We start from the raw sequence: 1,818 nt of genomic DNA, 5'->3' as shown, positions 1-1,818 counted from the left end.
TCCGATGTCCGTGGCTTCTGTATGGCAAACTTTCGTAGACGAATTACCGACGGTTGGTAATTTCACCATTCCACGTTGGATCGGGTTACATTCAAATGCCCGATATTCCCTTCATGGCTTCTGCGATGCCTCGATCAAGGCCTACGCAGCTGTGGTTTACATTCGCGTCGAATCACCAGACGCCACTACGAGCATGCTTCTCACAAGTAAAACTCGTGTAGCCCCCCTCAAGCAGGTATCCTTACCACGATTGGAACTTTGTGGAGCTGTCTTACTAGCCCGTCTCATGTCACACTCAGCTTCCATACCTGTGTATGCCTCATGTGAACGACACTGCTGGACCGACGCATCGCTTGTTCTCACCTGGTTGAGCGCGCAGTCTTCCAAATGGAAAACGTTTATCGCCAACCGTGTGGCTGAAATACACACGCTGTTACCCGATGTCAATTGGCGACATGTCCCCGGCGTTGACAACCCGGCGGATCTCGCTTCTCGTGGAGTTTCGGCATTGGCAATCGAACACAATGATTTGTGATGGTATGGCCCCACTTGGCTGGTCGCTCCGGAGGCTGAATGGCCGTCCTTGGAACCCACGCCTATCGACGAATCCGTGTTGGAAGCTCGGACTGTTCCCGTTGCACTCGCTATTCAACAGTCTAACTCCACATTGGATCGATTTTCTTCATGGCCACATATGATACGGGTGTGCGCAATTATATTACGTTGGTCCAAAAAATGGAATGTCCAGAGTACCACGCGCGTAACGATCACGCCTAACGCTGAAGAGCTGACGCGGGTTTCGCACCGCATTTTTTTATCTCCTACAACAAACCCAATTCGCGATGGAAATTGCTATCTTGAAGCATCAACAACCCAACGCCACCTTACCACGGACATCTGCACTACGGCGTCTAAACTCGAAACTTGGAACCGATGGATTTCTACGCGTCGGGAGTCGCGTGACACCTCGTGGTACCTCTCAAAGTACCACGGGGTTCCCTATCATTTTGAGGTCCTGCCCCATCATACGTCTCTTGGTGCTCGATGCCCATCAACGATGCTTGCATGGTGGCATATCATTAACACTAGCAACCCTCCGATGCATGGTCTGGCTCATCCAGGCGAGAAAGGTCGTGAAATCTGTCGTGTATAATTGTCTCACCTGTGCTCGTATACGCGCCGAGCTGCCGACACAGCTCATGGGTTCTTTGCCACCGGCCCGAATAACTCGCCCACATCGTCCGTTCACAATATGTGGCGTAGATTATGCTGGTCCAATCGCGGTTCGCATGGCGGGCGGTCGCGGTATTCGATCTCAGCGTTCGTATATTGCATTATTTATTTGCATAGCGACTAAGGCCAACCATTTAGAAGTGGTCACTACGTTGTCCACCGATGCCTTTTTCGCCGCATTCGTCAGGTTTTCCTCATGCAGAGGTTTACCAAGCCAAGTGTACAGCGACAATGGCACAAATTTTCAAGGAGCTGATAAAAAGGTAAGCACCGCGTTTCGACTTGCGACACACAGTCCCGAATTGCATCGACGTCTTGCCGAGGATAGAGTTGAGTGGCATTTCATTCTACCAGCTGCCCCCCACTTCGGTGGTCTATGGGAGGCTGGTGTGAAATCCCTCAAACACTACCTTACGCGAGTTCTGGTTGATCGAACACCAACTTACGAAGAGCTTAGCACTCTCCTCTGCAGGATTGAAGCGTGTTTAAATTTGAGACCGCTAGCTCCGCTTCTTGATGATCCTGAAAGCTTGGATACATTAACACCTGCTCACTTCCTTGTCGGCGGTCCATTATCTGCGCTTC

At 50.9% G+C, this 1,818-nt stretch overlaps 1 protein-coding gene across 1 annotated transcript; it reads left to right on the top strand.

The window, feature by feature from the left end:
* Positions 1-842: 842 nt before the first annotated feature.
* LOC108778100 (uncharacterized) lies at positions 843-1,496 on the top strand (the record flags this gene model as incomplete). The annotated part of the gene is made up of 1 exon (XM_018545197.1): positions 843-1,496. A coding segment is annotated over exon 1 (654 nt), but the record flags the coding sequence as incomplete, so codon positions are not given.
* Positions 1,497-1,818: the final 322 nt, after the last annotated feature.

The sequence above is a fragment of the Cyphomyrmex costatus genome, unplaced genomic scaffold, assembly GCF_001594065.2.
Source record: "Cyphomyrmex costatus isolate MS0001 unplaced genomic scaffold, Ccosl1.0 scaffold4768, whole genome shotgun sequence".
In the NCBI taxonomy this organism is placed as follows: Eukaryota; Metazoa; Arthropoda; class Insecta; order Hymenoptera; family Formicidae; genus Cyphomyrmex; species Cyphomyrmex costatus.
The sequence above is the reverse complement of the archived record's forward strand: the minus strand, read 5'-3'. Positions and strand labels throughout refer to the sequence as shown.